The following is a 12,463-nucleotide window of genomic DNA, read 5'->3' on the forward strand; positions in this document are numbered from 1 at the left end:
ATTCCAAAGATGTCGTCTATGTAACGGAAATATACCGCCGGTCCGTCCTTCCTGTGGGATCGTTTCCTCTCGAACACTTCATGCACAAAAATTTTAGTGATTGCCACATTACTGGATGCTCCTATCGCTGTACCCTTGGTTTGCCGGTATGCCCGTCCTTCAAATTGCGAAAGGGTGTCTCTCATGACATGGAGGATGGCCTCCTCAAGAGTTTCTTTCGAGGGGGTCCTCCATAATCCTACGTCTTGAAGTTCCTGTCTGATTTTTGCTCTGTTTTCTGTAAAAAAAAAGATGCTACTATCTTTGTAGCTTCTCTCTGTGTTATGTTCGGGTAGAGCGATACCACATCCATAGAAAAAAGGCGGGCCCCTCTCGGGACAGGGCCTCTAATTTCTGCAATTTTCTTGAGGAAATCCGTCGTATCTTGGATTCTTTCCGGTAGTAGACGTAGTAAGGGGTTCAGGAGGGCTGTGCAGATCCAGTCTACCGGCCTTGTTGGGGCCCGGCAGCCGCTTAGAACCAGTCTCCCTTGCCACGTTCCTGTTGTTTCTTCTAGTGCTTTATGGATCTTTGGTAAAAGGTAGAGGTGGGAAATGATGGATTCAAAGGCCAGAAAAAAATCTCTCGCCCCTGCCTGCATGAGTCCTCCTTTCCCGTCCCCAGTTTTGTTTTTGAACAGCTTGAGGACTATCCTTTTACTCCTCGTTTGGGCGTTTCTAAGCGCCTCATCCTGGTTGCCTATCTGTTTGTAGGCTGCAGTGTCTGCCAGGTGCCTCTTCATCTCGTTCCTGTAGTTGTTTTTTCTCCAGGCGACGACAGCACCTCCCTTGTCCGCCGGCTTTATCACAATATCCGTGCGTCCTTTCAGCGTTGATAGGGCATCCCTCTCCTCCCCTGTGTGATTGCAGTTGCGTCGTCGTTCCGCACCGCGCTTGAGGTCGACCTTCATTTGCTGGATTACCGGTTTAAGGCCTATTAGGTTGTAGTTTGGGCGCTGGACTGGTTTGTTGGGGTGGAGGTACCTAAAAGAGAGGGAGAGTTTAGTTCTTTTAATTGCTCCCTGTGAATTACCTTGCTCCGGCCGGAGGTTGCTCCAAACTTGGTTGATACTAGTTTCCAAGTTGTTGCACAGATCCTCTATCGCATCTTCTCTCTTCTTACGCGCCAGAGGGCCTATCACAAACGTAAGTCCCTTTTCCAACAGTTTCCTCTCCTGTTCAGTTAGGGGTACCTCAGAGACAACTGTCTGTTTCAGTTGTCCTCTTCTCTGCCTTAATTCCTGTCGTTTCCTGAGTTTCTCCAATCTCCACCGTTCCACCCTCGGTCTCTGTCTCCTCCCTGTTGGTCTCGGTTCGTGCTGTTCCAGCGCTTGGGTCTGTTGTTGTTCTCCTGGTTCCGATTGTTGCCTCTGCCCCTGTTTCTGTTTCTGAAAAAATTATTAGTATGACCCCTATTATTATTATTACCTCCCTGTCTGTTGTCTTTGTTATTGTTGTTGTTCCAGGAGGGGTAGTCTCTGCTGTTATTGCCTCTGTTGTCTCCTGGGGTGATCCTGTTGTTCTGGCCTCTGTGGTCGCCAGTCCCGTTCCTGTTACACTGGCCTCGGTTGTCTCTGGATCTGTCCCTGTTGTTCCTCGTCTGGTTTCCACCCGGTTTGTCTCGTGATGAATCTCTCCATCCAACTCGTGACCTGTCTCTGTTATTCCTACCTTGCCTGTTGTTGTTGTTCTCCGAGGTGTACCGTTGGAAGTTCAGTCTCTTCGGGCTCTTCCTCCTATTCGAGTCTGTTCTGGGTGGGAAGGGGGGTTGTTGTGGGGTAGGCTTGCCTAGAATAGGGGACAGAGGGGCATCATCGTCATCGTTCATCAGGAGCACTGAACGTAAGGGTTTTGGGGCCGCTTGCTTTTGTTGTTGCTGTGGCTGCACTTGTTCTATGGCTCCTGCACTTGTTTAGTCTCCGTGTAGTGGTAAGACACTCGCCTGGCGTTCCGCGATCGCTATGTCATGGGTTCGTATCCTGGCCGGGGAGGATTTACTGGGCGCAATTCCTTAACTGTAGCCTCTGTTTAACGCAACAGTAAAATGTGTACTTGGATGAAAAAACGATTCTTCGCGGCAGGGGATCGTATTCCAGGGACCTGCCAGAAACGCTACGCGTACTAGTGGCTGTACAAGAATGTAGCAACTCTTGTATATATCTCCTAGACCTAGGGCTTTGTCCACTGCTATAGTCAGGCTCTGCAGCGTACCTTCCTGAGGGTTTGAGAAAAAACTTTCATACCTGTGTGACGTCTGTCTCGAGCGCATCATCAGACTTCCATCATATGGTCTTTCGAGGGTCCCTGGTTTCAGAGTTGTCTTTCGTCTGAAACCTTCCCATAAGGCCGCACTTAGTCTTACTTGATCCCAACCTCGTATTAGGAGGCGGCTACGATGAACTCTATTTTGGCCATTTCTCTCGTATGTGAGGCTTTGAGAAGGAGTGTGTATGTCGCCATAGACGCTCTGGCCTGTTCCAAGTTAACTCTGTTTAGACAGCTGGCTAGACCTGGTAGGATTGGGAGACCTGCTGAGAAAAATGGGAAACAAACCTGTAGGGCAAGGTATTCAGGGACTGTGTTTAGCCTCACTGCCCATTGGACGAATGTCAACCTGTCTTTTAAATATTCTATAGTTGTAAAGATTGGCTTTACCAGGGCTATAATTTCTAAGTCCTACTGTTGGAAAAAACTGTTAACCTCATAGAGGTCAGATCTTTCCATCATCTTGTGTACTTGGACTGTTATATCACTCTCCTGGAGGAGGTCCTCCGGATTGGGAGTGAATGGCAGGTGTTCAAGTGCCTTCGACCCTGATCCTGTCCATACTTTCCTGTCTCTCCAGACTCCTTGGAGGGTGCCTTCAGGAAGTTAAGGTCTCTGTATTTGTTTAAGATCTCAAGTATTCCATACTCCCACTCCTCTTCGGAGGTGTTAGGGAGAGAATCCTTGAGAGCTTTCGTAATTGTTTCCATGAGGGACTCGGAAACAGTTAACTCGGCCTCCACTGGTCTCCTTGCTTTCGATGTCAAGGGTTGGTTTGGTGAGGCTTCTTGTGTTCTCTTCGTTCATACTGCATCAATCTCCATTCTGGCTCTACAATTCAACGAAACTTCCAACACTTTTAACACTCAAGAATGGGGGAAAGAAACAAAGTTACAGTATAGGTTTTTTCTTCCCTTTCTGGCTCGTGTGAGAAAAAAGTTTGTCAAAAAGCACAAAAATTATTTCTCTCAGTAATGGAGTCAAACTCTCCCTTGCCTCCTGGGGGCAGAAAAAGAGAGTCCTCCTACCAGAAGACTGAGCGAAAAAGCCTTTTGTGTCCCGATATTTCGCCTTTCGATATCCCCCTGGCTAGAGGAGAGGGAGTATCGTTAGGAGAAAATGCTACAACAGGTCGGAAATTTGACTCCTGGGCGTGATTTTTTAGCCGAATTCTGACTCTCTGCACCTATTTTCATTTTCAAATTACGATTTTTTTTACCAAAAATATGCCAATTTCTGAAAACGGCAATGGGTCATATTTTGCCCAAACCCCCCTGCAGTTTTTAAAATATCTGAAATGTCGGAAATTTGACTTCTGAGTGTCATTTTTGGCTGAATTCTGACTCTCTGCACCTATTTTCAGTTTCAAATTATTTCTATTTATACCGAAAATATGCCAATTACTGAAAACAGCGATGGGTTATATTTTGCTCAAACCCCCTGCAGTTTTCAAAATATTTGAAATGTCGGAAATTTGACTCCTGAGCGTGATTTTTGTGCCGAATTCTGACTCTCTGCACCTATTTTCATTTTCAAATTACTACTTTTTATACCGAAAATGTGCCAATTACTGAAAACTGCGATGAGTCATATTTTGCCCAAACCCCCTGCAGTTTCTATATTTGTAGTCCACCTTAAAATACTGTATGGTGGTACAGTATCATGCCCTCTTCTGGTGTTAGCACAAGATCTAGAATGCTGCTACCAAGTGTGGGGGTCCACCACATGCTGTATGAGAAAGGATTTTCCACATGGTTTTTACAGTTAATTACAAGGTATCTTGCCCAAGTGTTATGAACCTAAGCAATGCCAGTGGTGTAGACTCCCTCTTCCTCAATATTAGGCACACCTGGCCTCAATTATCACAACTCAGTTAACTAGTCTAGGGATATAGAAACTCTATGGTAAAAGAACCACCAGTTTACTTGGGTGAACTTGTCACACAACACAAAATATTTACAAATATTATTTACAAACACATTAAAGTTAATAAGCACTTGTCACTGAAGCTAGATGCTACTAAGTTAAAGAGGTGAAGCTTAAGGTACCCAAAACTCAACAACATTGGTGCATTAGGTTTAACTAGATGCTGTCACAGTAACTAGTCACAGGCTTGGTTTACATAAAACATATGAATATTGGAACACTAGTAATGCAGTTAGAGTGCATCTAAGGTAACATGTTTAAGTTGTACTCAATTTAACTTTATCCAACTTTAAAGTCCCTAAGGACTATCAATATTAAAGTCTCTCTCTCGACATTGCTAGAGTATCTAGTACTGTGCAACTTAAAGTCACTAGACCTTCAACCTGTCCTCTTAAAAATAACGTCGCTTTTGGCCGTTTGCCCGTATGGCCGAAAGTGGACGTAATTTGAAAATGAAAAAGAATTGAAAATAAATTTGGGATTTTTTTTTTCAACAACAGTGAGTTAAGAGTCCTCTGATAGGTTAGGTGGGCAGGAAATTCTCATACTGTGCAACTTAAAGTCACTAGACCTTCAACCTGTCCTCTTAAAAATAACGTCGCTTTTGGCCGTTTGCCCGTATGGCCGAAAGTGGACGTAATTTGAAAATGAAAAAGAATTGAAAATAAATTTGGGATTTTTTTTTTCAACAACAGTGAGTTAAGAGTCCTCTGATAGGTTAGGTGGGCAGGAAATTCTCATAAAGTTTCAAAACATTATGAAAAACGTGAATTGAAAGTTTCTTCTCCTAGCGTGTCCGAGGAGGCCGGACACCTCAAACAGAAAACGGAACAGTACGTCACTTTTGTGAGTCAATTTCATTTCAAATTACATCCAAATTTGGCCACAGCGCGCATACGAGCCAAAAGTGACATTATTTTTAAGAGGACGGGTTGAGACCTTAACAAACTTAAAAGCCACTGGGACACGCTCTCAAAAATTAAGTCCCTAAGGACTGGCAAAGTCAGTAATTACTGAAAAAAAGTTAATCCACAAAATGGCTTGGTAAACAACTAAGTCTGCACATGGACAAATATAAAGTCACTTAAAATCACAAAAATGTACAAATCAAGTAAATGTGATACACTATTAATATGAGAATAATGACCTAACCTTTCCTCTGTACCTCTGACCAGTCAAGAGAGGTCACTAAAAACAACCCAGATGTAACATTAGGTCATTGCCAACTGTGCAGAACAATAAACACTTACTACCCTCTAAGGGTATACTTAATAACAACTTCAACGTCATGTTCACTAGTACTCACTGTACGAGAACATACGCTCATGTTTGTACAATAAAAAGTCATAATAGTTAAATCATTACAACACCTTTAATAACCAACCACCGGGTAGGCTGCCCTGAAATCGTGACTCGGTCACACACATACACATCCAGACTCGAGCTGGCAAGCAAGCACGCACACGCACACACACACACACACACACACACACACACACACACACACACACACACACACACACACACACACACACACACACTCTAGAGAAAGAGAACTCTAGAACACTCTAGAGAACACTCTAGAAAGAGATCTAGGGGTGGTTCTAGATAGAAAACTATCACCTGAGGACCACATAAAGAATATTGTGCAAGGAGCCTATGCTATGCTTTCTAACTTCAGAATTGCATTTAAATACATGGATGGCGATATACTAAAGAAATTGTTCATGACTTTTGTTAGGCCAAAGCTAGAATATGCAGCTGTTGTGTGGTGCCCATATCTTAAGAAGCACATCAACAAACTGGAAAAGGTACAAAGACATGCTACTAAGTGGCTCCCAGAACTGAAGGGTAAGAGCTACGAGGAGAGGTTAGAAGCATTAAACATGCCAAAACTAGAAGACAGAAGAAAAAGAGGTGATATGGTCACTACATACAAAGTAGTAACAGGAATTGATAAAATCGACAAGGAAGATTTCCTGAGACCTGGCACTTCAAGAACAAGAGGTCATAGATTTAAACTAGCTAAACACAGATGCCGAAGAAATATAAGAAAATTCACCTTCGCAAATAGAGTGGTAGACTGTTGGAACAAGTTAAGTGAGAAGGTGGTGGAGGCCAAGACCGTCAGTAGTTTCAAAGCGTTATATGACAAAGAGTGCTGGGAAGATGGGACACCACGAGCGTAGCTCTCATCCTGTAACTACACTTAGGTAATTACACTTAGGTAATTACACACATACACACGAGATCCAAGAGTCAATGCTCAATCCTGCAGACACAAATAGGTGAAACACACACACACACACACACACACACACACACACACACACACCCACCTCACTCAACAAGCAGTTAGCTCATTTGACATTGTGCCAAACATATCAACAAAAGTATGTTGACCCAGACCACACACTAGAAGGTGAAGGGACGACAACGTTTCGGTCTGTCCTGGACCATTCTCAAGTCGATTGTTCTCAAGTACAATTTACTTGAGAATGGTCCAGGATGGACCAAAACGTCGCCGTCCCTTCACCTTCTAGTGTGTGGTCTGGTCAACATACTTTAGCCACGTTATTGTGACTCATCGCCTGCATATCAACAAAACCTCAAAATATACTATAGTCCGACATTCATACGTACACGTTTCCATACACTGATATGAAAGTGATAAAATATACCTGGTCACCAATACAACCATAATCTCATGGGTGTTTGATATTTTTGTTACACTGAAAGCCCTTTCCAGATACAAAATCTTCTCTAACACAGTCCATGATAACATCGATTGCAAATCCAAGCTTTCTGTCACTAGGTTAAATTTACAAATATCAACAAAACAATTCAAAATATCAAAATAATATAAACAAAAATATTCAAAGCAATGTGTGTACCAAGAACATGAGTATTGTTTAATTGTGGGGATGAGTTACAGAAACTAATAAAGTCACTATTATGCAAAGGGTTTCAGGAAAAACTTAAAATAATGTAAAAAAAAAACAGTTATTTAAAGGTGTGAAGTGGTAAATACTTAATAATAAAAGAGAAGCTAACAAATATTGAAGAAGTAAAAGAAAAATAACAAATGAATAAAAAAACCAGTGTGGAATGTAATGAAACGCCATTTTCTGGGTGAGACACGGAGGCTCCCCGGAGGCTCCCCGGAGACTCCCCGGAGCTATACCGAGCTGATGTGTATATATTAGACCGTGGCAACAGTCAATCCATGGAGTTCTAGGCCTACAGTGGACCAGCGCCAGAACCTGGCCCCTTCAGAGAGGCATGAGGAGCAATGGCCTAAACACCCCCATTTAATTGGGAGCAGTGTATGTCTACCATCAACCAGGTTAGGTACCCAGAAAGGTAGGCGTTCAAAAACAAACATCCTTACCCTGCCATGTGTGCGGGGTCAGGATGCTTATTTTCTTTATTACCAGCTTTATAAACACTGCACATTGACTTCCAGATGGATAATGATCAAGAACAGAGCCAATTCATGAAAAAAGCAGTGAAAGAAGAAAAGTTATTGAGCTTTCGCCAAAAGTATAGAAAAGTGAGCCTCATGTTCTTATGTGCAAGTATCCCTTTACAGCATTCTATTGCAAACACTTTGATACCAAATTGAATGACGTAGCATGAAAATTGAGGTGAGAAAGCTGTAAAAGAGTATAAACATTGTAGTGTGGTTGTGTGTTCATGGGAAACTCTAATAATGTTAATTATCACGGGCAATGCTAATAGTGTTAATAATCCTCAAACGATGCAACAATGTATCTGTTGATAATCCTCAAATTTTACTACAATGTACCTGAACAAATCCACAAGAGCAGTGACGAGGATTCGAACCGACGTCCGAGATCATCCCAGACGCTGCCTTAATCGACTGAGCTACTATTTGTTCATTTGATACATCACGCTATTGTGATTTCTGTGTACAATGTACCTATTAATTTTCTTCAAATGTTCTTGCAATGTTAACATTCTTAAAATTTTGCTACAAATTACCTACTTAAAATTATCCGTTTGATTAAGGACCTGCCTGAAACGCTTTGCGTGTTAGTGGCTTTCCAAGAGTGTAAAAACATCAATGCTGTGTACTCTCATAAACCCAATGTACCTTCTTGTATATACTGTATATAAATAAATAGATAAAAGTAATTTTCCTTGACATTCAAAGCCAAATGGCATAGAGAGGCAGTCAAGCCAACCTGGCAATTAACCATACCTTAGATGTAAGAGTAACAACCATCTTATCAAGGAAAAGAAGTTATCACAGCAAAATAAAGCCAAATATACATTCTTCTCATATAAATAAAGAAAGGAAACAAAGGAAATCTTAAGTGTGTTATCAAAAGACACAAGAAACGAAAAAAGGGAAAATATTCACATTTGAACTGCAGTATAAATCTACAAAATATGTGGTAGAGTACGTGTGTGCTGCAGTCTGTGTAGCCATAGTGTGCAGCACAGCATGCAAGTGTGTGCTGCAGTCTGTGTAGCCATAGTGTGCAGCACAGCATGCAAGTGTGTGCTGCAGTCCGTGTTGCAGGTCCTCGACCAGGTGGCCTCGTCAAGGACCAAGCCGCAGGGGCATTGAGCCCCGAAATCCTTGCAAGGTAATCACAAGGTAAGTTAGCTAAAGTGCGAGTTAGTTAGCGAGTAAGTTAGCTGCAGTATACTATACTGCAGCCTGTGTAGCTATTGTGTGGCAGAGCACAGTATGGTGCACAGTAGTGTGTGTGGCAGAGCACAATATGGTGCACTGTAGTGTGTGTAGCTATTGTGTGTGGGCAGAGCACAGTATGGTGCACTGTAGTGTGTGTAGCAGAGCACAGTATGGTGCACTGTAGTGTGTGTAGCAGAGCACAGTATGGTGCACTGTAGTGTGTGTGGCAGAGCACAATATGGTGCACTGTAGTGTATGTAGCTATTGTGTGTGGGCAGAGCACAGTATGGTGCACTGTAGTGTGTGTAGCAGAGCACAGTATGGTGCACTGTAGTGTGTGGCAGAGCACAGTATGATGCACTGTAGTGTGTGTGGGCAGAGCACAGTATGGTGCACTGTAGTGTGTGTAGCAGAGCACAGTATGATGCACTGTAGTGTGTGTAGCTATTGTGTGTGGGCAGAGCACAGTATGGTGCACTGTAGTGTGTGTGGCAGAGCACAATATGGTGCACTGTAGTGTGTGTAGCTATTGTGTGTGGCAGAGCACAGTATGATGCACTGTAGTGTGTGTAGCTATTGTGTGTGGGCAGAACACAGTATTTTGCACTGTAGTGTGTGTAGCAGAGCACAGTATGATGCACTGTAGTGTGTGTAGCTATTGTGTGTGGGCAGAGCACAGTATGGTGCACTGTAGTGTGTGTGGCAGAGCACAGTATGGTACACTGTAGTGTGTGTGGCAGAGCACAGTATGGTACACTGTAGTGTGTGTGGCAGAGAACAGTATGGTGCACTGTAGTGTGTGTGGCAGAGCACAGTATGGTGCACTGTAGTGTGTGTAGCAGAGCACAATATGGTGCACTGTAGTGTGTGTAGCTATTGTGTGTGGGCAGAGCACAGTATGGTGCACTGTAGTGTGTGTGGCAGAGCACAATATGGTGCACTGCAGTGTGTGTAGCAGAGCACAGTATGGTGCACTGTAGTGTGTATGGCAGAGCACAATATGCTGCACTGTAGTGTGTGTAGCAGAGCACAATATGGTGCACTGTAGTGTGTGTAGCAGAGCACAATATGGTGTACTGTAGTGTGTGTAGCAGAGCACAGTATGATGCACTGTAGTGTGTGTAGCTATTGTGTGTGGGCAGAGCACAGTATGGTGCACTGTAGTGTGTGTGGCAGAGCACAATATGGTGCACTGTAGTGTGTAGCAGAGCACAGTATGATGCACTGTAGTGTGTGTAGCTATTGTGTGTGGGCAGAGCACAGTATGGTGCACTGTAGTGTGTGTGGCAGAGCACAGTATGGTGCACTGTAGTGTGTGGGGCAGAGCACAATATGGTGCACTGTAGTGTGTGTGGCAGAGCACAATATGGTGCACTGTAGTGTGTGTAGCTATTGTGTGTGGCAGAGCACAATATGGTGCACTGTAGTGTGTGTAGCAGAGCACAGTATGGTGCACTGTAGTGTGTGTGGCAGAGCACAATATGGTGCACTGTAGTGTGTGTAGCAGAGCACAATATGGTGCACTGTAGTGTGTGTAGCAACTGTGTGTGGCAGAGCACAGTATGGTGCATTGTAGTGTGTGTAGCAACTGTGTGTGGCAGAGCACAGTATGGTGCACTGTAGTGTGTGTAGCTACTGTGTGTGGCAGAGCACAGTATGGTGCACTGTAGTGTGTGTAGCTACTGTGTGTGGCAGAGCACAGTATGGTGCACTGTAGTGTGTGTAGCTACTGTGTGTGGCAGAGCACAGTATGGTGTGCTGTAGTGTGTGTAGCTACTGTGTGTGGCAGAGCACAGTATGGTGCACTGTAGTGTGTGTAGCTACTGTGTGTGGCAGAGCACAGTATGGTGCACTGTAGTGTGTGTAGCTACTGTGTGTGACAGAGCACAGTATGGTGCACTGTAGTGTGTGTAGCTACTGTGTGTGGCAGAGCACAGTATGGTGCACTGTAGTGTGTGTAGCTACTGTGTGTGGCAGAGCACAGTATGGTGCACTGTAGTGTGTGTAGCTACTGTGTGTGGCAGAGCACAGTATGGTGCACTGTAGTGTGTGTAGCTACTGTGTGTGGCAGAGCACAGTATGGTGCACTGTAGTGTGTGTAGCTACTGTGTGTGGCAGAGCACAGTATGGTGTGCTGTAGTGTGTGTAGCTACTGTGTGTGGCAGAGCACAGTATGGTGTGCTGTAGTCTACGTAACCAAAGAAGAACATTTCTCGTGTCAGAAGTGCAATGACACGAGACGCAAACCAAACTGTCCTCCTCCCATTCTGTTATCACAATTATTTCTTGGATTTCATAATATTGTAATGTCTAATATCATATTCTCACCCTAGATAAATATATTTTTCATTTCCTTTTAACTGAACTCTTGTTTCATGAATTGTTAAACATTCATGAATTTTGTATTATGATATAAAAAAACACCCACTAGATTATATATGAAACTCTCTAAATATTCCTTATCCGCTAATAATTTGTGCGATCATTATGTCTTAATGACCATTATACAGTAGAAAAATCTTAGCTGCAAACAATGTTGTTCTTTCTACAATCCTGGATAAAGTGCTGATAAGCATTTTCTTATCTCTGACTATGCAAGTAACAAAACTAGAAATAACATCTATTTTATATTATCTATCACAACACAAAATGTACTCTACAGATGAAAATATTTAAGAAACTGTTGGGGTGTTATGGAAATGTAGATAATATCCGACTTGACCTCGTTGAGGTGATCTTCAATTGGGGTGGTGGGGTCTGTGTCGGTGCGACAAGGATGCCCATAAGACTCCCAGAACATACAGCTACAATTCCGACAAAGGCAAAGTTTTTCTGCATACTCCTCCCGCAGTCCATAGGTCCTGTTGAGGTAAACATTCCATGAATCTCTACATTTAAAAACTAATACTTTAAGCAATCAAAGTGCATCTGAACAAAAACTCTGCATTCAATGTAATGTAATGCTTCTTTCCAGTGAGCCCAAGGTGGCGCCCTGTTGCTAGCTGCTCTGAATAGCTCCACACACCTATCAAACTGTACCAGGCCCTTGTGAGTCTTTGAGAGCCTGCTGGAGACCAGAGGCTCTCAAAGGTCTGCTCCCCCTCACAGATGCACAGAGAGCAAAAAATACTAGATCACTAACCAAGTAAGTGGCCACCAGAAAGATAGAGCAAGGCAAAATAGACAACAGCAAGGCAAAGATAAATGAAACAGAATGAGAGACTCAGCAGTTAGGTAGTTCCATCACTAGATCCGCCTCCCCGCCACCAAGTAGCAGCACCAGGAGCTAGTGGCCCAGGAGATGGACCATCTTTAGTCTTAAGCAGAAATCAAAGTGAACTGAAGCTCCTGAATGGAAAGAAGGGCCCAGGGAGCCACCTTGGACCTACCATAAAGAGGTGTTTCACTACAATGAATGCTTAGTTTCTTGGAGGGCTGTGAAGCGGCTCCCTATTGCTATCTCACCACAGAAAACAAAAGAAAAGGGGGGGAATGCCAGGGAGAGATTAGCACAAGATCAAAACCAAGAGACAGGTAACTCGACTCAACACCACGCATGCTTGGCACG

The 12,463-nt window shown here is 43.5% G+C and overlaps 1 protein-coding gene across 1 annotated transcript in view; it reads right to left on the reverse strand.

Annotated features, from left to right (window-relative positions):
- Positions 1-4,208: 4,208 nt before the first annotated feature.
- The window catches only part of LOC123764827 (F-box only protein 25), a 121,120-nt gene continuing 112,865 nt past the window's right edge, over positions 4,209-12,463 (reverse strand). The window contains exon 7 of the mRNA XM_045753019.2: positions 4,209-11,756. Within this exon, the coding sequence (XP_045608975.1) occupies positions 11,552-11,756 (205 nt within the window). The 3' untranslated portion in view covers positions 4,209-11,551. The remainder of the gene's footprint in view (positions 11,757-12,463) is intronic.

Source organism: Procambarus clarkii, chromosome 48 (genome assembly GCF_040958095.1).
Source record: "Procambarus clarkii isolate CNS0578487 chromosome 48, FALCON_Pclarkii_2.0, whole genome shotgun sequence".
Classification (NCBI taxonomy): domain Eukaryota; kingdom Metazoa; phylum Arthropoda; class Malacostraca; order Decapoda; family Cambaridae; genus Procambarus; species Procambarus clarkii.